Source organism: Phaeoacremonium minimum (assembly GCF_000392275.1).
Source record: "Phaeoacremonium minimum UCRPA7 unplaced genomic scaffold PA7_03_scaffold_359, whole genome shotgun sequence".
NCBI classification, from domain to species: Eukaryota; Fungi; Ascomycota; class Sordariomycetes; order Togniniales; family Togniniaceae; genus Phaeoacremonium; species Phaeoacremonium minimum.
This window is the reverse complement of record NW_006921263.1, coordinates 453,161-479,229: the sequence shown is the minus strand read 5'-3', so window position 1 is coordinate 479,229 and position 26,069 is coordinate 453,161. Positions and strand designations below refer to the sequence as shown.

The window sequence follows — 26,069 nt, the reverse complement described above, 5'->3', positions numbered from 1 at the left end:
AGGTAGGTGGGTGCGAAGTGCGATACGGCTTCATGAGAGCGGAAGTTACGCCATTGCAACAGACTGGCTTCAGAACCTGGTTCGAGATACCCCATCAGAGATCCTAAAAGCACATTCAGAAACCTACAGATGAAAGGAATGGAATGGCGTTTTGGTCGACAAGAGACAAATAATGAGATACGGTTAGACCCCGGCAGGGAGAGCCTCAATTTCTCCAGCTAGGCGATTGCGCATTGAAAGATCCACCGTGTAAGATGGACTTCGCCCATTATTTGGGGCCACTACCATTGAGAGGGCAAATAATGCTGAAGAGGCTCCATTATTAGCACCCTTGAGCCCTCTAGGATATGTTGACGAGCGGGACGATCGAGACCATGAACTTTGATATTTTAACGTTTCTGCCTACCAGCGGGACCAGACTCGCTTCCTTCCATCGCCAGAGTAAGCATTGAAAATTCAATATTCAATCACACTGTAATTTTTGAGATGTAAAAGGATAGGTATTTGCCTCTATTCATGTCTCAGCGCCTCCAGCGACGCGTGTACTAGGGGCCGAAAGGGATGCGGGCCGTCTGGCTCTTCAACGCCAAAGACCAAGACCAACACTAGGACCTAGAACAAGGACTTTAAATACCAAGGGCATCATATTTGCCCTTGAGGCCCGATGGAATCTTTGCTGGCTTCGCCCTTTTCTCGACTCCCGAAGGTCTGCTAGAAGTCGCTCTTGGCTTCTCCTGTCTCTCCCTTGAAATCCTCGAGTCACGCGCGGCGAGTCTTCTGTTCTGTGCTCTCCTCTCTCTAGACTCATCTAAGCCTTCCGCCTCCTTGCGACATTTGCGGATCTCCTTTCTCTCGAGAGACCATGGACGACTGAGCACATCCACTCGGAACTGCCTCACTTTGTTCCAAAATGCGACCTCTTGCTCCGTGGTGTGTAGTAGCGTAATCTTCTCCACTTTGATCTGTTTCTGCGCACGAAAGATCTTCAAGCAGCCTTTGATGTCGACAACGCTTCCTACATCAAGCCCATCGGGAACGGGTGCCTTCAGGGAGACCGGCACGGATACTTGATTTCCAGCTGATGCAGCTGTCTTCCCCTCTTTCTGATCGGTCTCTTGATTCTGGGGTAGTTGAGGTACTGGAGTGACGGCGACGACACATTCTATGCAGATGCCGCTGCTATCATCCACCGTGTAGACGCGCCGCTGAGCATACTCGTCGACGGCCACAACGACGCCAGCAATTCGGACCCATTTGATCGGATGGTTGGTATGGAAGAATAAATCCTGCCCTTCAATCATCTAACGTTAGCTGTGAGGATCTGGCGAGACTGCAAGATGATGCGCATACCTTCGAAGCCCGGATGAGTCGTCAAGGTGTCGATATCGGCTGCCTTGAGGGGACACCACTTGTTGATCGTCGGGGAGAGGTGGAAACAGTATTGTGGATAGATTGGAGCATCTTCTGCTCCGCTCATGGCATCAAGCCGGTATTAAATGGGCGCAAGTGGTCTGTGAGCTGGCGCATTTATTCATAATGCACCCGATTAATGTAAGGCTTGTCATTGAAAGTTGGAACAGCTGACGACGCGACACGCTGATTGTCGACGTGCTGCTAGGTAAAGTGCCCCGCCATCCCCTGTCTTGGCACGGGTTGCCTGGGTGACTCCAGCCAGTCTCTAAGTAAGCCACGTTCTAAAGCGCAATGAAACATCCCCAAACCCACTGAACAATAAGACTTGCAGGCCTCAGCATTCTTCCTAAGAACTCAAAATCAAGGAAACCAACGATCGTCATTGTTGATGAAATTGCTATGTAAAGAACCTATTCCACGTGCTTTTGTCTCCCAAATGAAACCCGCATGCCCTCATACGCCGATCACAACCCAATGCCGCTCGGAATATTCAACGTCTAGCCTTCTTTGTGCCGGATTTGGACGAAGCAGGCTCCGATGATTTCTTCTTGTTCAAGCGGGCCGCAGCAGCTTGGAATGCCTCCTCATCTGGCTCTTCGTCCTCCACAGCCCGCTTCTTGCCCTTCTTGCCCTTCGGAGTGGCTCCGTACTTCTCTGCTAGAGCATCCAAGAAGCTGCTTCCACGGTCTTCCTGTCTCTTTCGAATCAGAGCAGCAAGGCCATCCTCGGCTGACTTTCCCTTGCCTTTGCTCTTCTTCTCGCCGAATAGTTTATCATGAACACCGAGCTCCTTCGCATACTCCTCCGCTTCGCCAGCTTCTGCTTGGGCGGCTTTGATCCTCGCTTGCCTGGACTTCTTGGACTCCTTGGTGTATTTTGTGAAAGCCGGCACGTCACCGCTTTCAATAGCATCGTCAATGATAGCCCTAAATCGCTCGTCGTCCTCGAGAACATTACTGAGCATGACGCTTTCGTAGATCGCGTCCATGTCGCCCTCGGACTGCTCGTAGGCAACCAGGATGTCATCCTTCTCCTCATCCGACTTCTTGTACTTCTTGGCGAATTTCTTGATTGCATCGGCTGAAATCGAGTCGCGGTACTGTTCGCGGTAGAAGTCGCTCCAATTGAAGCCGTCAGAGTCGACGATGGACTCGGACGTAGAGCCGGTTGTATCGTATTTCTTGCGCCGCGCGGGATCGGACAGAACGGCGTATGCGAAGGCAATGGACTGGAATGTCTCATGCGCCTGCGCCTTCTGGTCCTCGGGGACCTTGTCTGTCACTGGTTAGAAAAGCCTATGCGGTAGCTGAAGGAAGGCGTTGCACATACCAGGGTGGTTCTGCAACGCAGCTTTCCGGTATGCAGACTTGACCTCGTCTGCGGTGGCAGTGCGCTCAATGCCCAGGACCTCATAAGGGTCAATAACTGGCGGCTCGCCATCGACAAGATCCTCGTGGTCGGACATGTCGACTCAAATGGTTGGTAATTTGCCGTTTCTACGGGATAGTGTTCGATGTCAACGGATGAGAGTAGGTAGCTTGCAAACGCGACCTATACGCGTTAAGTGGTTTGTGTTTTTGGGTGCAACGTCAGTGAACTAGCTTCTATCGATAAGCGGCGAACCCTCCAGTTAGCACCGCAGGTGGGTCCCTGTCTGCCGGCTATACTATGCAGTAACCCCACGGAGGTCTTTCAAGATGCTAAATGTCTTGGCCCTCAATCTCTGGAGAGCTTTCTTATCTGAGCTTGAATCCTGTTCAATCTTTCCGTCTCGTAGAAATACACCTTGTAGGTCCGCGTCAAAATGATGGAAATCAGTCCCGGGGACCATGGGGCGTACATGAAGTACGCTCTCAGCTTGGCAAAGCAGTCTCCCCCTAAGCCAACAAATTACTGCGTTGGGGCTGTCCTGGTTGATGTTCCGTCCAACACGATACTCGCCACTGGTTACACCCTGGAGCTGCCTGGTAACACGCACGCGGAGCAATGTTGTTTTATGAAGTTGGCGGCGCAGCACCAGGTTTCGGAGGACAGCCTAAAGGATGTCCTGCCGCGAGATATGGCGCTCTACACCACGATGGAACCGTGCTCCAAGCGACTGAGCGGAAACCTACCTTGCGCGGAGCGTGTTCTACAGCTAGCTGGCTCTATCAAGACTGTCTACGTGGGCGTCATGGAGCCAGAGAAGTTTGTCGCGGAAAACACTGGTCGCAAAGCACTAGAGAATGCGGGCATCGCATTCAAGAAGGTTGACGGCCTGGAGGACGAGATACTGGCAGTGGCGAGGGCCGGCCATGTTGTCAAGGATTGAGTTCCGAAGTCTCCGATAGAGTCTCTGCTAGTACAACATCTTGTCTCTCCGTTTATTGATGACACAGAGACAAATGATAAGGTTGCGCGGAAGGCTCTTCCCGAATGAGAGACATGCCCTGGACGGCGGGTAATGACGGAGGGTCAATTTATCCTGTGAGCGGACGATAAATATTGGTCGAACGGCCATGCCCTCAGGTCAAAGCATGATCTGGTCACTAGAAAGATTTGGAACTCCAATAATCGTTTTCTCAGCACTGAATGGTAGATGTCTATTATGGGGACCAAATCTCTTCTCATCAATCTACCCTTGCTCTTTGCCGCCGTTGGGATCGCTATTCGTGGAGACGGAGATCACAGGAACCGGTTTACATCCGATTTTGAGACGACCAAGATCACCACTCAATATGGGCTGTTTCTGGTGCCTTCTAAGAATGAAGACAATGGAATGAAGTCGTTTACCATGATAAACGCAACGAAGCCGTGTGATGAGTGTATTCTGATGTCTATGCGAGCAAGTCTCTTATATCCAGATGGCACTGTAGCCAATGCGAACAATGGCATGTGGCTACATCATGCCCTTATGATGAATACAGGCCGTCAAGATACATCGTGCCCACAACTATATGAGCGCTTTTTCGCGTCCGGAAACGAGAGAACGACTATTGACATTTCAAATGGAGGGTGAGGTAGCGCACATTTGTTCACGTGGGTATTTCTACTAACTTTCTCATAGGGTAAGCAAAGTCGGATACCTTGTTGAGTCTGAAGACACATTCTGGCTCATTGTCGAGCTTATGAATGATATGGAGAAACCCAACGAGGCAGTACTCACCATTGATTGGGTCTATACCACTATCATGTCTTCTGATTTCGATCTCGTAACCCCTATCTGGCTGGACATCACTGGTGTATGCGGCGCAAATGGATCCGAAGTTTCTGTTCCGAAGGGCACTACGTTCGCTTTTAACATGGAGCCATCTTGGAATGCAACTGTCTCGGGGGATCTTGTCCTAGTCGGCAATCATCTTCATGACGGGGGCGTCGATCTTGACGTCAAGAAGAATAATGAAACAATATGCAGTGGCATAGCCAACTATGGCGAGAGTCCCGGCTATTTGGAGCCTATGAACATGGATCAGTCTCATCACCACAATGATATTGATGAAATGGTGATGGAACATATATCCTCCATAACAAAATGCTTGGATATTGGGACAGTCAAACTGGGTGATACGTGGTCTATTACTGCCCAATACAATCTCACGGCCCATCCCACGATGATGGAACAAGATGGGAAGCTTGCCCCGGTCATGGGTATAACTTTGCTTTATATTGCAGACCGTAAGGCGGGTTAGCCGTTACCCTTGAATTACATTCAAATTTGACATCGGATTTACTAGAATCTCAGACCAATCTCAGCACGAGATCAAGTACAGACGCGGGTTTGTGTTTATGATATTTTGATTCCACTATGGGACAGTATTATTGTACAGGTTACCCTGCGGACCGGCGAGTTCCCCAACCGGAACCCCATAATCCAACAAATATGTATACAAGGTCATTTCACCTTGAGGGATGACCAACTTACTGCTATTTTGCAGAAGTGGAAATACACGATGCCATCGTTTCCGTGCGGACCGATCAACTGGTCGGACCCCCAATACCTGCAAAGCTATCGCTCAAGTAGCAGGAACTGCCACTTTACTAGCGAGAAGGGTAGCTCAGATATGAACTACGCGGGATGCCATCGTTTCCCCGTAGAAAAGCAAGCGTGACATCTTGCTAAACTCCTTTTCGTGCCCCCACATATCTGGGGAGCTCTCTAGATCTTCTCTCCCTCGAGGATAGGCTTCGCCTCCTCGCTCTGCCACCAGCTTACACCAGGCTGACCGGGGAAGGTGAACTGGTCCATGCTGTCAGGCTTCATCTCCACACTGTAGCCTGCCTCGGTCGGTGTCTGGTAGTAGCCATCCTTGATGACGGATGGGTGCAGGAAGTGCTCGTGCAAGTGGTCGACATACTCGAGGACGGACAGCTTGCCACTGACGACAACGTAGTCGATGGTGCTCAGGTGCTGCGTATATTCGGGAAGACCGACACCCCCCGAGTGCGGCACAATTGGGATGTTGTACTTCTTGGCCATCAGGAGAACGGCCAAAACCTCGTTTACACCACCCATACGGCAGGCATCGATCTGGCATACATCAATGGCACCCGCCATGAGGAGCTGCTTGAAGATGACTCGGTTCTGGCACATCTCGCCGGTGGCAACACCAATACCGTATGGCTTCAGGGCGTCGCGGACAGCCTTGTGGCCAAGAATGTCATCTGGCGAGGTAGGCTCCTCAATGAACCACGGCTTGAACTCCTTGAGCTGGGTCATGTACTCGATAGCCTCCGGCACCGACCACACCTGGTTGGCATCGACCATGAGCACATTCCCCTTGTCATAGCCAATGACATCTCGGGCAATGGTCAACCGCCTGCGGTCCTGTTCCACATTGCTGCCCACCTTGAGCTTGAAGTGGCGATACCCCTTGCTCAGCGTCTCCTGCAGCAGACCCTTCATCTTATCCTCGCCATAGCCCAGCCATCCAGCGCTCGTCGTGTACGCCGGCACCGCACGGCTGTTCTCTGCGTCTTTGATGCGCTGCGCCTTGCCGCCCTCAGACTCCTTGAGCATGGCGATGGCCTCCTCAGGTGTGATGGCGTCGGTGATGTAGCGGAAGTCAATGCAGCGCACGAACTCCTCGGGGCTCATCTCGGCGACGATGCGCCACACAGGTTTGCCCAGCACCTTGGCCCACAGGTCCCAGATGGCGTTGACGACGGAACCCAGGGCCAGGTGGATGACGCCCTTCTCAGGGCCGATCCAGCGCAGCTGGCTGTCGGCCACCAGGTATCGCCAGGTCTTGCCCCAGTCGGCTACGAGGTCTGACAGCTTCTTGCCCTTGATGCGGTCCGCAACATTGTCAATCGCCTTGCACACGATGTCGTTGCCGCGGCCGATGGTGAAGGTCATGCCGTGACCGTTGTAGGACGAATCTGTCTGCAGGATGCAGTACGCTGCCGAGTAGTCGCCGGCGGCGTTCATCGCATCTGAACCCGTTTTGTCTAGGGACGTCGGGAAACGGACGTCCCGAGTCGTCCAGCCAGTGATAGTGATGTCAGTCATAGTGTCTCTGGGTTTACGGCAGCAAGATGTATGAGACGGAAGAAAGCACGCAAGCTAAGAACGAGGATCACAGGGACAATGCAATAGACAAAAGGGAACAACGAGCTCAAAAGCCGCTGTGTCAATTCCAGGGCGAACTTGATTCTATATAAACATTAAGGCCAGACTACAAGCTTCCATCGGAGTGCCCGCAGTCTCGACCACCCCGCACCCCTCAATGGAAAAAGTTGTCGCGCCTCGCGTGAAGCATCACCATAGAGGGGCAATTACTGAGGGGCAGTGGAGAAACTGATGATGCCGTCGTCTGATTGATGGAGAATTTCCCCGATGGTGCCGTTCTCGGCTTCACCCACAGGCCACTGGCGTCGTTTTGGCGACGGGAAGTTGGGGGTCATCATTCAGGTCCTTTCGAACTCTCCACCATTAGTCTCGCAGCGACCAAAAATATCCCGTCGGTAAAAGTCCGGACTTTAATTCTCGTCGAAGTTCTCACCAGTCATTGTCTCGACAATGAGAATATTCCACCTCATCTACCGGGGCTTACGCCGGTAGACTGATAAAGAGCATGCAATGAAGGTTGCCAAGCCCTTCGCTTCCCAATGCCGTGTTCCTGGGACCGTAGCATATTTCATGTCAAAAGTATCAAGAGAACATCCCGACGCAATAGAGCCGAAGGATTTGAAAGACAAGTCTCACGACAGAATTTCACCAAGGTTTAGTCTTCTCTTCACCCGCTTCACTTATCCGAAGGGAAGACTTGTATTAGTATTCTATCTCTTGATCTGGTCTTGCCACTTGAACCTTGGCTCGAAGTTCAGCTCCCGTTTTGCTTTATCGATGCTCAACAGTGTGTCGTTATCTCCCGCTGTTGGTGTGTACCGGATACCAGGAAAGCACTTCTTTACCAGCTCTTCATTCTTCATTCGCATGCAAGTGTCCTCTGCCGCAATTAAATATTGGTGATGGCCGGTCCGCTTCAACCTTAAACTCTGTGCAATTGCCTGTCCGCCGTCTCGGGCATCAATATATCCCCACGCATTCCAAGACCTCTTGGCCGGGTCATCTTGCCACGATTCGAAGTTATCGTAGTCAGCCGGCGTCATGATATTGCTGAATCGCAGCGAGACAATCTTCGCTTCGGGGTCCCATCGTGTATACTGTTCCGCTATGACCTCGCCAACCAGTTTGGAAAGACTATAGGCCGACTCGGGCTTGCGCTCGTGCTCCTCCGTGATTGGGAGCGACGCCGGCTCGTGAACGCCGTCCGTAGCGAGCGGGATGCCGATCAATGTCTCGGACGAGGCCAGAACAATGTTCTTAATCGCCAACTTCCGGCATGCCTCAAGCACATTATATGTACTCATGGTATTTGTTCTGAACTGTCGCGAGCTGTTGGTCTGTCCAGGTGAAGGCAGAGCAGCAAGGTGGACAACAGCGTCGACGCCACCATAGGCCATGTCGGTAGAGATGAGCGTCTCTAACACGGCGCCCATGTCTTCAAGATCAATTTCCACCAGCTTGTATGCTCCGCCTAGTCCGGATTTCCCATCTTCGCTGATACCCGGCGGTCGCCGCAGATCTACTGAGATGACTTCCCAGCCTTCATTAGCCAGGTAATCTACTGTAGCTCGCCCAAGTTTGCCAGAGCCGCCCGTGACAACGACACGCGGCTTGCGCTCACGATCTAGTTCACCGAGCGACCGGTCGGCTGTGAAGCCAGGTTTCTTAGACGACATTTCAGCTAAATAGACTGCTACTGAATGTAATCGAGCAATTCTAGTCGATGATTGTGCGTAGATTAGAAGAATTCGAGTTGTCGGAAGATATGATACTAATAGTGCACTTATAAGCAAAAGCTTTGGGTGTTCTTCACAAGGAAGCTGGGTTTCCCCGCATCCAACGTCAGAGTTTTGTTGGTTGTGATATCTCCGATACCATACCACGGCGGTAAGCTGTGCGTCGCACATTCATAGGTGCGGGAATGGGCTCAAACATGATGAGTCTTCAATGACCTCAGCCGTCGCCGGAGCTGAGGGGCACGCGGTAGTCATCCCCGGGCTCTGCCCGAAATGTGTCTCTAGTGATGACGGTGATGATTCGGCAGTTTAGCGACTGTAAGGGCCTATGCCACACACTTGACTTATAAACAGCTGGGTTGGTATAACTTTGTAGTGGAAAGTTGAGGATGACTAGTACAATAGAATTTAAACTTTGTTGTTGCAATACATTCATATCTCCATTATCGTACCGCAGCATGGCGAAGCCTTGGTTCAGATGGCCACCAGAGACTGCGAAGCGGCTGCCAAAAAGCATACCCAGCCTGGGAGGTCGACAAACAAAGACCTAATCGCATGAACATTCAACCACTTTCGCTGCTGATCCCAATTTTGATCCGTATCCTTTCCCTCTGACATTGCCTGGATTTTCGGCGCCACGAAAGGTACAAAAAGGAAGTGTGCCGCTGAGAAGGCTGCCCCTACGGCATAGAGTCTAGACGGACTGGCGCCCTTGTAAAGATTCGCGATTCCGAAGCCGATCGAAAGGCCGTAGAGGCCAAAGATGGATGTGAGGCCCTTCGAGAGAAAATGTTTCCAGTAGAGCGGCAGGATCTGATTTCCCTTCTCGCGGACTGGAGGGGTGATGAAGTTCTTGAAGAAAGTGTACTGGTCGACGCAAAACCACAGTGACATGGAGGTTGACACAACTGGTGCGACTCTCAGCAGAGTCAAGGGATCGAAGAACTGTTTAGAGGCCATTGTAGGGGTATAAAACTTCGACGCCGATATCAGAAGTTCAAATGCTGGTGTAATTGAATAACAGGCGATGTACGCAGCGAAGGTGCGGTCGTGATTTTGAAAGAACTCTGCTTCTGCATTGCGAACTCTGTTCTAATTGAAGCCCGGCTTGGCCGGTTTGCCGCTGGCCTGATTCTGAATCATAGAATGAATCCTACGGCGCCGAGCCGGGTTCAACGGGGCTTGACCTGCCTCCGTTGGAGCCACCTTCATATCCGGTCACACCTAAGTACACGACCACAAGTCGACAGTGGTCATGACTTTGGTAACAGATGTGATCATCTTTCTATACGCGGGGCCACATGAAATGAAATACCGGTAGCTGCTCCAGCCCTATTGTCTTGCCTGAGACTACCAGCTTCCATCGCCAGCACTGGAATGGCGGTTCAAAGGCACGTGGAGGGCACGGTCACCCAGATTTGCTTCCCATCTCGGGCGCACTCAAGTCGGCTTTTCTGCACTTGTCAAACACGAGCACCTGGTCAAGGAGATGTCTCTCTGCAACTACTCGCACAGCATACGCCCGATAAGCATGATTTTCCGCATGCTTGCGGAAACATCAACTCCCGACTCCTCGACAATAGGCCTCTACGACTAGCCGTTGATCAGGGCACGGGGCACTCGCCCAACTCGGGATACTGCAGCTTCCTTCTCGATCCCTCGATCCGTCTTTATTGAAGACACTATTCAGACCTTGTGGATGCTGAAACACGGTCGACATACGGAGTGCTTTAGCTTACCAGAGCCGCCGTCGCATTTCCCCGCATGGTGCTCAGCACAAAGCATTGATCGCGGCCGGTAGAAGCATCAACACATGATGCCGGCCAATGGCCTCGCTAAGTGGCCCTCCCTCCGATCTGCTTTGAGTCGCCCAGATATCCGGACGGGTGCCCTGGCAGGGCCCTTCCCCACAGCCAGATTGTGGGCTATTCTGGATACAAGAGGGCTGGTCGGGGTCTTAATGCCCAGACAGGCAATTCTGTTAAGATTTATCAGCTGCTTGCAGTCGAGTGGCTGCGGTGCTACGGATGCAGTCTACTCGCAACAAAGCCCACGGAGCCTCTCGCCCGCCTTCGCCGTCGCCCCAAAAGCCTTGCGATTGTCGACTGATGGCCGGCAAGTCGCACACCTCATGCGCGCTCTCCACGATCTAGGCTTCCCGAGACCAGGTAGAGCTGCCTCCCAAAGACAGGCTCGATTGCTCCCCCGCCTGCAGAAGGCTGGAAAGAGGCTAGCTATCGTTATGCGATCCAGAATGGGCCCCGCCATTGAACCGTCTTGTTGTCTTGAGCTTTGACCTCCAAAAGCATCTTTTCATGCTCTTCCGTTTGCTTTTTTTTCTCTCTCTCAATACGAGTATCTAGACATCGCTTCCAGCTGGACCACTGCAACTAAGGTAAGATGGGCTAGCGAGTTGATATGGTGCGTTGCCCTCGGTCAGTGGCCCAACCACCATGGGGCTTACAGGGCAGTGTCTATGCAGCCCGATGAGCCAACCAGTCGGTTGTCTCCAAATCCTGTTTTCCACTGGGGCCCTGCAGGCCATCCCACCACCACTGGCCACATGGATCATGGATACGGGAGGAAGCCCTGCCCCCATTGTCTCGATCTTCAAACGTCATATTTCTCAAACCATGCCATTTTGGAGCCTATAAGCATATATGAGCTTTGGCTTCACCCAACTTGCTCGCTTCTCTCACACCTCCGCCCCCATATTGTTTAATTCTAGTCTATCGCCCTCAAAGCCTCCTATTGCCTAAATTGATCTCGCACAAGATACAGCATGGATCGATCCAGGGGACCGGCATTGGTGTTGCCTCTGCCACAAGCGAAAGCCGATCCTCCCAAGTTGAGGAGGAAGCTTCAAAAGAATGTAGGAAAGTACAAAAGTCAACAGGCCAAGAGGCCAGGATCCGGCGCGTCAAACGAGATACCCGCCGAGACCAAATGCGAACCTATTGTCGTAAACAGATTGATTCCCCAGGCACAGCCGTCTCTGCCGCTTCCGCCCGACCTGAGCGACTCAAAGTGGCTCGAGTACATCCGGAAGAGCGGGTTCATCTGCTCTCTCGACTCGTCAGCACAATCTAACGAGTCCCTTAATATTCCCGTCAGCATCATCCCAGAATTCTCGCATCTCGCTGTCAGCGATGCAGAACCACGAGGCTCTTTCGACTCGCTCAAGCCGCCGCCTGACTCTCCCGCCTCTTCAACTTCAACAATGATGAGACGGCGGGCAAAGACACCAGTTCTCCGCATCGGCCAACTAGAGGGCGTCGCTCCTGGGCAGACCCCAAGCATACCAGCAAACAAATCTGAGGTGGAGTTGATTGCCGAGCAATACAGAGCACTTCTGAGGAGCCGGAACTCAATGTTCTTCGACTCGCACTCAGAACCTCCGCCTTCAAGGCAAGAGGAGCGCAACGAACCCGAAAACAGAGCCAATAGCTCCGAAGAGTTGCGGACGACACATCACCTGGAGGTGCCGGTGCCAGATCTACCAAACGGGTCGCCAACATCGGACGATGGCACTCTAGTGGCTTTTGAAGAAGAGACCGTCTATTTCAAACCCGTGTCCTTCTCACCTGAACCACTTTCGCCAGTCCAGATACCTGAGCACCCGGTACTGAGTCCGCCACCCGCATCGGATAACCTCAGTCTGCAAATCTGCCTCGACCTGCTCTCCCGAGAACTGAGTTCGGCCATCTGCGATCGGCCGTTCAGGAGTCCTTCAGACGTGCCGGCTTTACAGATATGGGTCATGATTGAAGCATACGAACGCTTGCGGGGTCAAGTGACAAATATGAGACTACGACCTGATGAGCTACAACCCCTGGAGGCCATGTTTGACATGTGGCTAAGAGCACTGTACAACGTCCACGATCGGTTGACCGAGGGACGCAGGAGTAGTGACAGTGACTATGATGCGCTGGATAGCGAGGATCTGGATTAGATGCTTTTCTTCATTGATACCTTGTCTCCTCTTTTAAACTATTAACTTATTTTGGGAAGGTCATGGCGGGTGCATTTGGTGTACAGCGGAATAGGTGCTTTTGGATTTGTCTGGGAACATGGCGGCATGCCACTGTTGTAGGAGCAGATTCACCTGGATAGCTGGGTAGCTAGGTAGCTGAATCTACACAACATTCATCTCGATACAATATTTACCCCTTTCCATAGTGGGAGATCGTCCAAGCTCCGCGATCCCTAGGAAGCTGCCCTGACGATCAGACGATCCGCCACCGCGTCACTGCAGGACCTTGAAGTGTGATCCCACCTCGGTCTTCGCTAACTGCCCCGCCATGTTGATGAGCTGCGGAACTATGACCACACAGTATTAATGATTGTTACTTCAGGTCTGGTCTTCATGAGCAGTTAATGCAACCGGATTGACTGTTTTGGAGCCCCTTGAATCAATCGATATTTGTCTCGTCTTCGTCATCTTGTCTGCCCAGGTACAGCTAGCTGCCACGCTTTGTTGGTGATTTGGCGGGGATGCGATGACGGATGCCATGTGGTGAGTATGGTCTGTGCGCCCTACGTCACTTCTTTGCAGGGGTCGTTAGTTAACGCGTGCCACAACGCCATTCCACTTACCTACCTGCGCAAGGCACGCATCGAGAATCCTGCTTTTTGCACGCTTCCCCGGTCCAGCGACACCAACCACCCCACGTCTCGCCAGGAGACACACCGACTGGTGCGTAACGGGCCTGGTCCGCCGCCATGGATGACGACTTCGGAGCCGATGCCGACTTTATCGCGGCCCTTGCGGCCTCCGAGGCCAGCCCGGCGTCTGGTGGGCAGGCACCACCGCGACGCCCGCCCCAGCAGCCCACCCCTCAAAGAATCCAGAGAGTCCAGCAGCCAACTCCGCAAAGGCTAGATAGAGCGCCGCCGAGTAACGGCTCAAGCTCCGGGTCGAAGATCGTGCAGCCCACGCCGCAGGCATTACCGCAGCGTTCTGCTGGCTCGTCGATTCTCGTCTCGCCCCGGCAGAAGGGGAACCCTGTCATCGCATGCTTGAAGTCCCTGCCGTGGGAGTACAGCGACATCCCTGCCGACTACGGCCTGGGCCTGACCACTTGCGCGCTCTTCCTGAGGTTCGTTCACCTCACCTCCTTTACCTATAGCAAACTTGCAAGAGCTGACATCTTATTTCCTGCCTTAGTCTCAAGTACCACCGCCTCCACCCAGAGTACATCTACACGCGCATCCGCAATCTGCAGGGGAAGTACAATCTGCGCATCCTGCTGACGATGGTCGACATCCCGAACCACGAGGACTCGCTACGCGAGCTCTCCAAGACGTCGCTGGTCAACAACGTGACGATCGTGCTGTGCTGGTCGGCCGCCGAGGCCGCGCGCTACCTGGAGCTGTACAAGTCGTACGAGCACGCGAGCTTCGCGGCCATCCGCGGCCAGCAGGCGACAAGCTACGCCGAGAAGCTGGTCGAGTTCGTCACGGTGCCGCGCAGCATCAACAAGGCGGACGCGGTGGCGCTCGTGAGCAACTTTGGCAGCCTGCGGGCCGCCGTCAACGCCGATCCGGAGCAGGTCGCTGTCATCAGCGGGTGGGGCGAGAGGAAGGTCAAGGCGTGGTGTAAGGCGGTCGAGGAGCCGTTCCGCGTGAAGAAGGCGGCGAAGCGGGGGCTCACCGCGGAGCCGAGCGAGGATGGGCGGAGGGCCAGGCTAGACGAGGCCGTCCCGCTGCACGCAGCACCGCCCCTGAGAGAGATGGTGGGACGGAGTACGTCTGGGAGTGTTCCTGAAGGCGAACAGTCACAGTCCACATCACAGCAGCAAAGCAGACCTCGTCAATACCAAATATACGACCCGGATATCGACGACGAGGACGAGGATGCCATGGTAGCCGCTGCTATTGAGGAGTCTCGACAGATGGCCGAGAGCCAGCAGAAATCATCTGCGTTGAGGAAAGACGACGATTTAGCAGATGGCGTCGCTGCTGCTTTAGCGAAACTTCGCGAGAAAGGATGAAGCTAGTACTGACCTCAATTGAAATGCATCCAGAATCCTGCCAGCCCCAAAATTCGATACTTTTTTGCGCTTCACATTACATGGAAGCTATAACCGCTGTGATCTAACCATTTGATACGATCCACTGCTGGCCGGGTTAGACCTCGAATCTTTAGCGGCTTCGGTAGTTGACCGGCAAGCGGCAGGCCTGAAGGCTTGTAATTCCCCGCGTAGCTAGTGGCCACTAGTTGTGTGTCCGTGCTTGGCAAAAGGCAAAGTGGCGTCGGTGGGGTATGGCAACTATTCAAACCCGTTTCTTGTCATTTTCCCCTGACATTTCAGCCGCCCAGGATGTCCATAAGTGCTCCTCAGACATGAATTATGGACTCTCTGCTCGTGCGTTAAAGTCAGGTGTCATGAAGAATGTCGACTACTCCTATTCCATTACAAGGTACCTCGTGATGGTGGAAGGATAAGGTATTTGGGCGCATCAATATGCATTATCAGTGGAGTCTCTGCTCCGGAAGCCAACTGCCCAGGTGCTGTCCTAGCCGGTTCAGCTAAGCTTACTTATCTTAATTAACGTTTCTTAACTTTACCTCGATCAAGGTACCTAGGTAGCTTGGGGACGTGGTGGCTGGGAAACAGGATTTCTCACAATATCGCCGAGATCTGCAGTCCTCATCTGGACCCCACAACCCGCATGTTCCTGAAAACGCGCCGCGATTTGTAGGCAGCTTGTTTGGCTTCATTTTATTTCTGTTTTCTTTCATTATGGTATCTAGCAAATCGTTGTCACATAACCCCTTGGGTTTCCCATTACCGCAACGTTGCGTGGAGGAAGAAGGCTCATTTCACATGCATACAAACATAACGACTAGCTATGTCATAGCTGGTTTCTTTCCATGGTCATGAGGAAACGGCCCGAAGCTGGGCAGTGAGACAGATGGGGACAGACACACAGAACAACGTCTCATTTCTCCGCACTCCATCGGTTTGCATTCTCCAGAACCCTCAGATGCCATGCCATTACTAGTGTATTGTCGTTGCTTACATGACCTGCCCCCTTTGGGAGACACGACAGTTCGTACATTAGCTCCTCGCGCGTTGGGGGTGTTCATCAAGGTCATTAGACGGGGTGATCACCGTGGTCAAGTGCCAAGTGGTCACGGCCTACCTCGACCCCTCTACCCCTTGCCAGCATCCACTGCACCGCGAGGGCACAACGCAAACCGTGCAGCAAAATCTTGGAGTCGTCTGGTCGTATTGCTGCTGGATCAGGCAGGTCGCGCAGCATTCGCCCAATGGGACCGCCAGGCGTGAGCCGCCCCAGATGCCTGTCCGGTACGTCTTGCAGGATGCACGGCCGCGGCAGGTTGACGATCGGCATTTTCCAATGCATCCCTTCCTTCGCTCGCGCACACCTGCCAGGCTACCAGGCTATACTACATACACGTACCATAGCATTGAGTGACCACCCTTGCCCTGTCCTCATGTTCGCGTTGCAATCATCAGTCACTTGAGGAATGACATATTGCAGATTGCATCTCCACGTGCTGCTCAATATGCCCTTCCCAGGATTTCGGGTGAGCCTGATGGCGGGTAGCTAATATATTGACTTCTTACCCGACCCGGCTTCCGAATATAATACTTCTTCTTTCCTTCCTTGGGTCTTCTCTCGGTCAATTCCTCTCGCTATCCGCCAGTGACAATCTTTCTTTAGACCGCCCCAATTGCTGTACATCATGCGGTCCCTAACCTGCTGGTCCAGCCTTTCTCTTCTGGCCTCCCAAGTTGTAGCAGTCCCGGCAGCATCTTGGGCCCGGGATGACACCAATTACAATCCCACATACGTCTATAACAAGACACGCGCCGATGCTGTGAAAGAGGCCTTTCAGCGCGGTTGGGACGGGTACTACAAGTATGCATTCCCGCATGACTCTCTGCTGCCAGTGTCCAATGGCTACGAGGACGATCGGTAGGTATTCAATTGAGAAATCCCAATTCCAGCACACAATTGCTGATTGTCGCCAGTAATGGATGGGGTGCCAGCGCTGTAGATGCATTCAGCACGGCATTGGTAATGGGCAATCAAGAGGTTATTGACGAGCTCTTGGACTTTGTGCCTACGATTAATTTTGACAACACCACAACCGAGGTTTCGCTGTTCGAGACAACCATCCGCTATCTTGGCGGGCTTCTCTCAGGTATGCAACTGCCGAAAGTCGATTAGACTCTTAGTGTCGAGACTGACGTGCTCATACAGCATACGATCTGCTTTCCGGGCCGCTATCGGATTATGCCAGTGACCCTGAAAAGGTTGAGGCAATCCTTGAGCAAGCGAAGCGGCTGGCAGACAATCTGAAAGTTGCTTTCGACACTCCAAGCGGAGTTCCGGACAACAGCTTGTTTTTCGACCCCCCGCGCAAGGGGGGATCTGATACCAACGGAATTGCTACCATCGGCACCCTGGTCATGGAATGGACTCGTCTTAGTGACCTGACTGGTGACTCTGAGTACGCCGAACTTGCGCAGAAGGGCGAGAGCTACCTGCTTGATCCGCATCCTAAATTGGGAGAGCCATTCCCCGGACTCATTGGGACGAATGTGAACATCACGGACGGCTTGTTTCTCGACGGCTCTGGAGGCTGGACTGGCGGAACTGACAGCTTCTACGAGTACCTCATAAAGATGTACTTGTACGATCCAGACCGCTTCTCCTTTTACAAGGATCGCTGGATCCTGGCTGTCGAAAGCTCGATCACGTACCTGGCGTCACATCCCACGACCCGTCCAGATTTGACTTTCCTCGCGTATTACAATAATGCGACCAGCCTGCGTTATGTCTCCCAGCATTGTGAGTTACACAATCCCTTCCCGTGTCTTGTGAGGCCAAGGCACAACCTTAAGCCACCCGCCTATTCTAGACCGCTTCACAAGGCCCTTTTCATGACTATGTGAGATTGATAATACTGACTAACACGTGCGCCCCGCGCAGTGGCATGTTTTGACGGCGGCAACTTCATCCTAGGCGGCCTGACGCTCAACGAGCAGCGTTATATTGACTTCGGTCTTACGCTCGTGGACGGGTGCCGCGACACATACGAGCAGACGGCGACGGGCATCGGACCCGAGGTGTTCAACTGGCAGGACAACAAGCCGTATCACAACAACACGACCAACAACGCGGGGCCGCCCGCCGACCAGGAGGCCTTCTACGAGCGCGCCGGCTTCTGGATCACCGGCAGCAGCTACGTGCTGCGGCCCGAGGTCATCGAGAGCTACTACTACGCCTACCGCGCCACCGGCGACCCCATCTACCAGGAGTGGGCGTGGGAGGCCTTCCTCGCCATCAACAAGACGTGCAGCGTCGGCAGCGGCTTCTCGAGCATCAACGACGTGAACGTCGCCGACGGCGGGGGCTATTCGGACTTCCAGGAGAGCTTCTGGTTTGCGGAGGTGCTGAAGTACAGCTACTTGATTCATGCCGAGGTGAGTTGCTCTTGCTGTCGTTCTCCTGCATTGTGCGCTCTGCTGTGTCGCCGATGTATGCATGGTTTCTGTGTGACTGGCACACGACTGACACGAGGCTTTTTACTCTATTAGGATGCCCCTTTCCAGGTCAAGGCGGACCACTCGAACACATTTGTGTTCAACACGGAGGCACATCCCGTGAAGATGGCTGGAGGGCCGCTATGATAATCGAGCATAATGAGGGAAATCGCATGAGTGCATATATGAGCGTCACAAACAGACTAGATGGCGGCGCATACTCAATCAAATTACTTGAAGACAAATCAGTAGTAGAGTGCATGCAATGATCAACAGTAATCTGATGCTGGTAGACAAGGATGAGTAGTTCTTTTGATGACTGATTTGCTACTAATTGAGAGTCTTTACGCACTTGTTAGCCACAAACTCATAATGTAAATTAACTTGAGGATTCAGCAGTATCTTGCGGACTGATTAACTTGTAGGACCAATTCGAAAACAGGCTAGTTTTGTTCATGAGGTGAGGTGTGTTATCAATTGTTGATAGAATACATTCTCGTTCGGGCTTTCATACAAGAAATGACAAGTCAACATCGACTTTATGCCCCGCCCTCTCTCTTCGCATATTCCTCTTCCATTCGTTCCTCGTAAATTCGGTCAGCTTCAAGTTCCTCTTCTGTCTTCGGCCTGGTAATTCCCGCTCCGGTATTGACGCCTGCACCAGTAGGCTGCTGCGCACTCTCAGTTGCGGGCTCGGCAACTTCAGTGGGTTTGGCGTGAAAGTTGGGAATAGGCATCGTCTTCAATGTGGAAGGGAGAATGAACGCGGCCGTGGATTCAGGTGTTAAGATTGGTAGAAAGACAATGTTGTAAGGAGAACTTCGGAAAGAGTTAAAATCATTGGCGGTTGTTGAATATATAGTCGTAGTAGTGTTAGTTTGTGGCAACAAGTGGCAAGGTTGAGCGACGTAACTCATCCAGCCAAGGTCAGTGGCGAACTTTAGCTCTAGCCTGGCGGCATCCACAAGTGTAAGTCTTAGTTTCCCCAAACAACAGGCATCCGTTCAAACGAGTCTATGATATCCAAATATATCAATGCAATCCAGAGAGTTAATCCCTTCTCGAATAAACTAGATTCAAATAACGCATCTTGCTTTTGTTTTTGCGCTGTGTAGCATCTTGAATCTGATGCTTCTGGATTCCAATTGTAGCCTCGGTGCAGTTATAACAACTAGGTCATCTTGACACTCTAGAAATTCGCAAGCTGAAATTTTCCATGCAATGTGATTGTGTAGTATATGCAACCTTGTACTCGTATCCTCAAAATATATGCAGACCAAGCATTATAATTATCTCTTGTCCTTTATTTCATGAAGTAGTATAACAACCCAATATAAAAGACAAATCTGGTCATGGAGGCTTTCCTTCTTCGTGAGTGGGCCGGTGCTGCTGCGGTTCTAACGGCCTCCGTAGTGTGCGGTGGGTGTGTAGTGAGTGCGCAGTGGGGGTGCTTGGTGTGTTGACTATGGGGCTGTTTTCTGCTACCCTGGTTCAAGTTGCTGCAATGCCAAAAATGGAACCAAGTTTGGTTTCCAGACACCCTACCACATTTGGTGATTACTTCCTTCCCCTAAAATCCTCTCCTACTTGAAAGTCTTTACTCCTATCTCTAATGGTTTGACTATTGTTTTATTAAAGGATCTAATGGTATTATTCTTTACTAATAGAGAAGATAACCTATAAGATATTTAATATAGAAGTGAGGTTTGTTAAGTAAGTATATAATTTGGTAGTATTACTTTGCTAGAGCTTGATACTTTTCTAAGATGACAGACCTAGTTATCCCCACTAAGTTACCTCCTTGCCAACGCTTTTATACCCCTGCGAGCTGTAACTCGCCAGTAGATCCCTGGTAAGTGGGTGTCTTTCAAAGACCAATTTGCAGCTTATACTCTTTGACATTGCCCAGCCGACGCCATGCGGCTCTTTGATGGTCTCGCCGAACATGCCCATGCTATTTTTCTTTTCTTTTTTTCGCCCCAGTCTATTTCACTGTTTTGAACCATAGTACTTCCACTGTTCTGTTCCTCGTTTCTATTACGGATTACTCTTTCTCAGAGCAAGTTTTGGAACTTACCCTGTCGTCTATCCTGCTGCATCCGCCAGAGACGAGACACACCGCCATTCGCACTCGTAATGCAACCAGAACCAAAGCAAAGAATGAAGCAAACATGTTTGTGCGAGTATTTGGGGACCACTTGCAACCACCCGGATACCTTCCTTCGCCTGCCCTTTCTAATCCGGCGGCGGATCTACTTGTACGCTGGGCTGGTCACCGGCATTTATATGGCGTATCCCGACATCTCTCAGGATGAACAAGACGACCACAAGATACCGCACCAGAACTTCGTCACCACCCGCAATCTTGCCGACGTTTGCCAGCAAGTGAGGAGTGAAGTTGAAGCTATCTTGCTCAATGAAAACACCTGTGTTTATCGTCGTGACACCATCGACAGAAGCCTTGACTATCTTAGCCGCTTATCTCCTTTCGCATGTTCTATGTTGAGGGATGTATATGTTCATTTATGCACTCAACAACATTACTACTGGGAACAGGAGAAGCCGTTGACCTGGGAGCGGATTGCGATGTGGCACCTGGCTGTTAAGAACATCCTCACTCACGCGAGCCCCCAGCGCCTAAGACTCCATTTGATTTGCGAGACTGCATACAGCGACAAAACGCTCGCAGTTCTTTGGCCACTACACTCCTTTCCCGGCTTGCTTCTCCAACTTGATCTCCGCCTCGCTGAGCTCCGACAGTGCAAGGACAACAGATTGTGGGATCTGGCCCGCGAAACGGCACTCAAAGTCCAAGCCCCTGACCCCAATCCCCGAGGCACTTTCCGATTTTTAGACCTCCCAGCGGAGATCCGGCAACATATATTCTCATACACGGACCTCGTTAGCCCTGACCGCACGGTCTATTGGGACCCCGAGCGTGGGTTCACTGCCCATCGGCTCTTATACAGGTGTGGTGCCTCATCAACAGCTGGAGATTTCTGTATGTCTGACTATGCATCATACTCCTCCCGCTGCAACTGCCACAAAATTGACCCCTTATCTCTGCTCCTGGTTAGCCGGGCAATGCACGCCGAGGCGCTTGACTTTTTTTACGCGAACAATCGAGTTGTTGTCTCAGTAGATGCATTCCACATTCAAAGCATCATGTTTGCTGCGGCAAACCAAATCACGGCAGATGAGACCTCCAATGACAACCACCCCGATGATATGGATGTCTGTAGCCCGTCAGAGAGAACTAACATAGTCGTGCATCACGAAAATGGGTACACGTGGACTAAGTACATGGTTCATGATTCAGCGAGGCTCTTCCTCGATAAAATTGGGCCTGTGGGAGCAAGACTGCTCCGAAACCTGGAAATCGTCTTTCCCAGGATCGGTCCCGAGTCCAGCCTCTTAACCACCGATTCGGCCTATAGTCAGTGGTGCAGTGCTGTTAAATATCTAGCTTCTCTACGCTCAAAAGGAGATGCTCCAAGTTTGACGCTTGTCTTGCACATCTGGTCAACGAAGTCCGACCCTGATGGGCGGATCGGGGAGCCGGATGATGTGCCGTATGAGCTGACGGCCGACTGGTCGCCGCGAGAGATAATGGAACTCAGATCCAGCAAAACAGCACACATTCTCGACGAGCAAACACCCTGGCTTCTGGAGCCGCTGCGTGCCATACCGCAAGTGGATCGTCTGTTCGTCCATTTGGAATGGCCGCTGCATTGGTCACCCCAGATGCCCGAACACGATATAACTACCTATCATAAATTCTCACTCAGAAGCCTTGCCGCCAAGGAGGCCGAGTTGGAGAAATTGATCATGGGTGCTGGATACGACAGTTTCTCCGTGGGAAAAGGGGAGGAGTTACCAAGCCGATGGCTTCAACGACTATGGAATCAGGGGCTGTGAAGCTTTTCACAATCGGTGTTTAGATATCTATTCCATCTACTGTAATGTTCATCCGAGCAATGATTTTATTCATCTTCTATTTTACCTTCTTCCCCCTTTATTTTAATAATGAGACCAGGATTTTAGATAGACTCGCTAAATTAGCTCTCTCAGCAACTGGTCAGCCTAATCACTAAGTTGGTGATGGTGTTTGAGCACTATGAAGGTGGAGTGTGAGGTGATTGTGTGGAAAAAGAGGTGTAGTTGGATTGGGGTTATATGTTGTTGGGTTTAGACTACTATCTTCCATACAGAACAGGATAAGATTATACCCATCATGGAATCAGTTTTCTCGCCACCATCTCACATAATAATATGCATTATATTCCTTTTTCTTTTTTAAATAAAAAATTTCTTTGGGGAATTTTTAAACTCTTATCCATGGGCTTGCACCGTGCCCTTTTGGCTGTCCAATTCTTAGCGGACACACCGAGTGCGAAGTGGCAAGCTGGTCGTTTGCTACGCCAATACGCATCAGTAAGTACAACTTCAACTATACCCCTAATCACGGCATAATCCCAAATGCGAGCCACACACTACGTCGGAGAGCTTATTTTGCTTCAGGAAGCTAGAGACGATATGTACTCTACCTACTACTATGTACTTAGAAGCTGATCCAGTTCTAACGCCTAGGATCTTTGGGCCGATTTGTAAAGCTTTGTCTATATCCGTAGTGTATTTTTTATTTCGATATTAGCCAGAAGTCTTCACGTACCTGAACATGGAGTTGATAGCCTCTTGAAGTTCGGCGCTGCTGGTCTTGTTGATGCAGCACGGATCTATCCATACAAATTGCAAGCCATTGCGCTTTGCTCGCTTGCAGCAGTTCACGATCTTGGCCCAGCCAGCTCCGTCCTTCTTGTAGGTCTTCTGTTGGGATGCTTGGAAGGTATGAAGAAATTTCGTCCTCTAAAAATTCCTCCAATTTGATTGTCGATGTGCTAACAAAGCGCATTTTGAGTCCAACTTCCACTGGCCGTCGCGTGGAAACAGCCTAGTGAATCGTAGCGACGTTAAGGACACCATCCGATGCCGGGAATGACTTGCCAGGCCAGACAACTGCCAGTGTATGCGACATGAAGAGTCAGTAAATGGCTATGTCGCTGTCGGTAAGAAATAGTCACGAAATACAGCTGTGGTGATAGTTGTTTCCAATGTAATCGCTTGGGCTTGTTCATCACGAGCGGAGCCCTCAAGATCCTCCACACTTCCGTTGATGTGGATAATGAGATGACGGATCTGAAGTCACGCTCCTCGGCAAGCAGGTTGCAGCGACGCATAATCGTTGGCCAATCAAACCAGAAACGTCATGTGAGGCTTTGCTTTTAACAATAAGCAGTTTCGATAGCATGGAGTTTACGCAGCGAATGGTACAGTGGGCTAAAACTTACTCTGTAGTTGCTCCGTTAGGTAACGCGGCTGGTTGCTGATTAGAGTTTAGCGCCACATGAGTGCTGGCGCTCTTGTTCAGGGTATATATATTTACTTTCGACCAAAATTTTTTGCCTTCGGGCATTTGGTCAATTTGAAACGATACAGTAAGTTCACACCAAGCTCTAGTGTTCAAGCCCTATATTAACCAATTCCACAGGAGAAGATTAGCATGGCCCCTGCACTAAGGATGACACGCTCAATCAAAGAGACGCTTCAAATTTTTTTGCCTTTTTTTCTTTCGATTTTTTTCTACTCTGTGATTTTGGAAATGTAGAGTATTACGGTATGAAAAAAAAGCTCTTTAGTCGAGTAACACGTCGCCATCGTCCAATTGACGACGCGAATGATACAGGGTGTAATAAACAGCACCGACAAGGCTTCTAATAACGGGGACTAAATTCAGATCAACAAAATCACAGTCGACTTGTCGAACCGGGTGAACCACTTGGCTCATGGTCTTGCCAAACATGTGAGCGAATTTTCGCAAGCTCTAGCGAAAAGAAGATCTCAGGCTCCGATGAATCCTATTGATCCAGAGCCGAACCGCGAAAGGAGCACAAGGCATGGGTTGTTTGCAGGACAGGCTGATGTCTCAGGCAACCCGGCTTGTGCTGCATCTCGTCTTCCGGGGGCTACCTTTGTAGGATGGATGAAGTAGTCAAGATGCAAATCGTCTAGCCACTGCTAAGTTGTGATAATGGACATGAGTTGGTGTTTGGCAAGCAATAGCGGCGATTGCATGGATCTTCCGAGTGCTGATTGGTCTTGGCGTAAGCTCCGTGGGATTCAAGCACTGCTTACCCTGATCCACTACTACGGCGTAGCAACATTGAAGAGCCTCAAAAGACTTCACCTCATATAATGTAGTAATCAGATTGGAGGAATTAACAATGTTGACGTCAAATGGTGATAATTTAGAGTGTAGTCTCGACTACAGTCATCTTTGAGTAAACCAATCCTCTAGATTTCCCAACCGATCAAACGCCGCCTGACAAGACCCCGTCCAGTACTGACAAGGAATTAAGGGGAAAGGATGGGGTGAAATCAGCACCTGAACGCCTCGCCGGTGCCACCTTAAGAACACCATTCGCAGCTGCAACAAGCCGCTTGTAAAGAATGGCCAGATCAGAAATGTCTCGACGCGCCAATATCACACACATCGAACACGCCCTCCTCAGCAACACCCTTCCGCCTGAGCGCATCCCGCAACTTGGCCGGCGGCTCAAGCACCGGCTCCGTCGTCAGAGTCCACGTGCCCCAGTGGATGCCCAAGGCTTGTTTGCACCGCGTGTCAGCGAACATCTCGACGGCGTCAAACGGGTTGGCATGCATGCGCGAGAAGGCCCAGCGCGGGGCGTATGCGCCGATGGGGATTAGGCCCAGGTCGAAGGGCCCGCGCAGCTCGCCGATCTGCTTGAACTGCGGGTTGCGCGGCAGGTGCGCCCACCTGTCCGAGTAGTCGTCCTCGTCGTCGGGCATCTCGGGCACGGAGCGGTAGCCCGTGTCGCCGCCGAACCAGACGGAGCGCTCGTCTGCGGGCCCGCTGCCGGACTTGATGGCCCACGACGCCCAGAGCGTCTTGCAGAAGTCCCAGCCCGTCCGGCTAGATAGGTGCTGCGCAGGTAGGCAGGTGATCTTGGCGGTGATGCTGTCGATTGCCTTGGTGTCTGTGTCGAGCCCCGAGTCTCTCTTGCCGCCGGAGGCGTCGGCGATGTTCACCGTCAGCTCAGCGTCTTCCCACCAGTCGAGCTCGGTGACATTCTGGATACCACAGGAGTTGAACCACTTCTTGACGCCCATCGGGACAAAGAAGTGGGCGTTGGGGAACCGCCTGTGGATCTCGAGCACGGTCGGGTGCGAGAGATGGTCATAATGATTGTGGCTAATGATGACTGCGTCGAGGAATGGCAGGTCTGCAATCGCGCAGGGTTGTTTTGTGAACCGCTTCGGCCCCATGAAGGAGAAGGGTGAGCACCGCTCTTCAAGGACTGGATCAAGGAGCACGCGGAGGCCGGAAGGATACTCGATGTAGTGGCTTGCGTGACCGAGCCACGTTGTTCGCAGCTCCTCTGACGCAAACCTGTCTGGCAGAAAAGTCGGGGGAAGGACATCCACCGTGGGCGGCGTAACATCAGGGTATCTGATCTTTCCTGATATTTGGCCCCTTTCGGGCAATGTCAGAATACAAACTCCTTTCAAGGAGACAGATAATGGTGGCTTGCTCACCAAAAGATCTTTAAGCCGACTTTGGGCATGGACAAATTGTGGGCATCGCCGAATGATGCGTGGATGTTCTGAAACCTCACAAACTTCCCACTCTTGGTCTTCTCATGATGCGGCTTGGTCTTCGCATCGTCCGGGACGGGCCCGAAGGCACCGAGAGGGAGTTTGGCTACAGTAATGGGAGTTGGCATGATGGGCGAGGGTCGTGATGGCGAGACTGATATCTTGGGTACA

The 26,069-nt window shown here is 51.7% G+C and overlaps 7 protein-coding genes across 7 annotated transcripts; 3 read left to right on the top strand and 4 right to left on the bottom strand.

Annotated features, from left to right (window-relative positions):
* Positions 1-1,903: 1,903 nt before the first annotated feature.
* Positions 1,904-2,878, bottom strand: UCRPA7_4702 (hypothetical protein; the record flags this gene model as incomplete). The annotated part of the gene is made up of 2 exons (XM_007917253.1): positions 1,904-2,688; positions 2,743-2,878. The coding sequence occupies 2 exons, from the start codon at positions 2,876-2,878 to the stop codon at positions 1,904-1,906; spliced, it is 921 nt and encodes a 306-aa protein (XP_007915444.1).
* Positions 2,879-3,217: 339 nt separating this feature from the next.
* Positions 3,218-3,724, top strand: UCRPA7_4701 (putative diaminohydroxyphosphoribosylamino-pyrimidine deaminase protein; the record flags this gene model as incomplete). The annotated part of the gene is made up of 1 exon (XM_007917252.1): positions 3,218-3,724. One exon carries the CDS (start codon positions 3,218-3,220, stop codon positions 3,722-3,724), a length of 507 nt encoding a protein of 168 aa, XP_007915443.1.
* Positions 3,725-5,548: 1,824 nt separating this feature from the next.
* UCRPA7_4700 (putative l-galactonate dehydratase protein) lies at positions 5,549-6,901 on the bottom strand (the record flags this gene model as incomplete). Its single annotated transcript, XM_007917251.1, has 1 exon — positions 5,549-6,901. One exon carries the CDS (start codon positions 6,899-6,901, stop codon positions 5,549-5,551), a length of 1,353 nt encoding a protein of 450 aa, XP_007915442.1.
* A 770-nt stretch (positions 6,902-7,671) lies between these two features.
* UCRPA7_4699 (putative nucleoside-diphosphate-sugar epimerase protein) lies at positions 7,672-8,637 on the bottom strand (the record flags this gene model as incomplete). Its single annotated transcript, XM_007917250.1, has 1 exon — positions 7,672-8,637. One exon carries the CDS (start codon positions 8,635-8,637, stop codon positions 7,672-7,674), a length of 966 nt encoding a protein of 321 aa, XP_007915441.1.
* Positions 8,638-13,419: 4,782 nt separating this feature from the next.
* On the top strand, positions 13,420-14,690 carry UCRPA7_4698 (putative mating-type switching protein swi10 protein; the record flags this gene model as incomplete). Its single annotated transcript, XM_007917249.1, has 2 exons — positions 13,420-13,796; positions 13,865-14,690. The coding sequence occupies 2 exons, from the start codon at positions 13,420-13,422 to the stop codon at positions 14,688-14,690; spliced, it is 1,203 nt and encodes a 400-aa protein (XP_007915440.1).
* A 2,062-nt stretch (positions 14,691-16,752) lies between these two features.
* UCRPA7_4697 (putative glycoside hydrolase family 47 protein) lies at positions 16,753-18,368 on the top strand (the record flags this gene model as incomplete). The annotated part of the gene is made up of 4 exons (XM_007917248.1): positions 16,753-16,876; positions 16,936-17,526; positions 17,668-18,161; positions 18,276-18,368. The coding sequence occupies 4 exons, from the start codon at positions 16,753-16,755 to the stop codon at positions 18,366-18,368; spliced, it is 1,302 nt and encodes a 433-aa protein (XP_007915439.1).
* Positions 18,369-24,737: 6,369 nt separating this feature from the next.
* On the bottom strand, positions 24,738-26,026 carry UCRPA7_4696 (putative nape-hydrolyzing phospholipase d protein; the record flags this gene model as incomplete). Its single annotated transcript, XM_007917247.1, has 2 exons — positions 24,738-25,776; positions 25,839-26,026. The coding sequence occupies 2 exons, from the start codon at positions 26,024-26,026 to the stop codon at positions 24,738-24,740; spliced, it is 1,227 nt and encodes a 408-aa protein (XP_007915438.1).
* Between the last annotated feature and the right edge of the window lie 43 nt (positions 26,027-26,069).